At 50.2% G+C, this 1686-nt stretch overlaps 1 protein-coding gene across 1 annotated transcript, besides 1 other annotated feature; it reads right to left on the reverse strand.

The window, feature by feature from the left end:
- Positions 1 to 1173, reverse strand: Tc00.1047053507643.15 (beta galactofuranosyl glycosyltransferase, putative; the record flags this gene model as incomplete). Its single annotated transcript, XM_809492.1, has 1 exon — positions 1 to 1173. A coding segment is annotated over one exon (1173 nt), but the record flags the coding sequence as incomplete, so codon positions are not given.
- Positions 1 to 1686: part of a sequence feature (areas not merged during assembly with more than two copies in the genome that could not be assigned to a particular haplotype) that runs on past the window's edge.

A 1686-nucleotide genomic window follows, 5' to 3' on the forward strand; every position in this document is an offset into this window, starting at 1 on the left:
GAAGTGCCCGTAATGTTTCGAAAATGCCTTTTCACGCTTCTTCACAGAAGCATAACGAACGCGGTCAGGCAGCAGCGCAGACGTCGACAATCGGTCATCATTCACCGTGGAGCGCAGCACCCTCAAGCCCCGTCGCAAAACGGGACTGTACTCGCTCGGCTCATTCGCCACTTCCGCCGCCAACTCATCCATGCGAGCGGCATCATGCCTCGTCATTTCATGCACATCGCGTAGAGGGTTGGGAAGAAGATCGGGTGAAAACATTACGTCGCTGTTTGCCACAAAAACAAAAGGCACTTCCTCGCGCGGCAGCGAGAGTGCAAGTCGTAACCCGATGTTCACCGCAGCGCTGTACCCGATGTTTTCCGGGTGACGACTCACAACCAGGCGTCCGGACCACCCATAGACCCTCTCGAGTTCCTGCAGGCACAACGACAGCATCGCCTCCCGCCCGTTCTGCACCAAAACCAACAGCCGGATGGGCACACTGATGTTGCACATCATCCTCCGAAATTCCATCAGATCGAGCATCAGCGGGACCACCATCAACGGGATAGCGACCGTCCCGTTATTATTTCCCCCAGCCGCCGTGTCGTTCGATCCACCAGAAGCCTTTCCCCGACGCAGTGGATATAGTCCGCCCTGGTCGGACCACCACCAAACCATACGTGGGATCGTCGCCAAGTAGGGGCTCCACCCTCCCGCCACCAAAAACATCAACATGGACAACAAATTTAATGTTGGAAAAGAGATAAAGCACCCTTTCCAAAAAGGCTCGTGGCTTCGGTTTCTAAAGCGCGTGTAACTCTGCGCATATCCCGTTGGAGGCAAAGCCAAGGGAGCATCTCCTGAAAGAAAGCAAAAGAAGTACAAAAGAAAAATGTGCTCAATGATGGTTCTCCGTGGATGTGAAAAAAAAAAAGACTCCTTCCAGCGCAATGGCCATGCACCTCCATTTGGTGAGTGAAGTGGAGGCACGGAGCACGCAGGAGTCCCAACATGACCAGTAATGAAATAGGCAACAAAAGTAAAAACGGCTAAAAGAAAAAAAGAGGCCAATGGCACAGTAACAAACGCAGTTCTCGCCGCATCATGCAAAGCTCTCATACATCCAGTAAAAAAAAAAAGGATGGCGGAACACAACAGTCCAGGGTGCCATCTGTAATACCACATGATTCCATAAAGAATAAAAGTGTTCGTTGAGTCCAAAATGCCATGAATTTTGGAGGGCACCCAAATCGCGGACCAACAAGCCCGCGGCACTCACCACACACCCCGCACTGCTCAATCCCCACTCCTCTCATGTAAACTCCCAAAAAAAGCACAGTCACCAGACATCCTACATGCCCGAAAACAACAAACATATTTTAAACTGTCCTATCGACACCCGCGAATAAGAAAAGAGACTTCAGTTCAGCATAAAGACGTCGCAGGCACAAAAATAAAAGGTAGCTATTCTTAATTACAGGAAATTGTTATAGCTCAGGGCGACAGCCACCCAGACATTCTGAAAACGCAGTTCAGGATTTCAAGTCACATTTTGTGCCCAGTGTTTCCCCAATCACCTCCCCCATCACCACCGCAAAAAACAACCGCAAGAAACAGTACCTCAATCAGCACCCTGTCGTAATGGCCAAATCTTCTTTCTTTATTGGCCTATTGGGCGCAAACAACAAAAGGCAGCAC

This window comes from Trypanosoma cruzi, genomic scaffold (assembly GCF_000209065.1).
Source record: "Trypanosoma cruzi strain CL Brener 1047053516291 genomic scaffold, whole genome shotgun sequence".
NCBI classification, from domain to species: Eukaryota; Euglenozoa; class Kinetoplastea; order Trypanosomatida; family Trypanosomatidae; genus Trypanosoma; species Trypanosoma cruzi.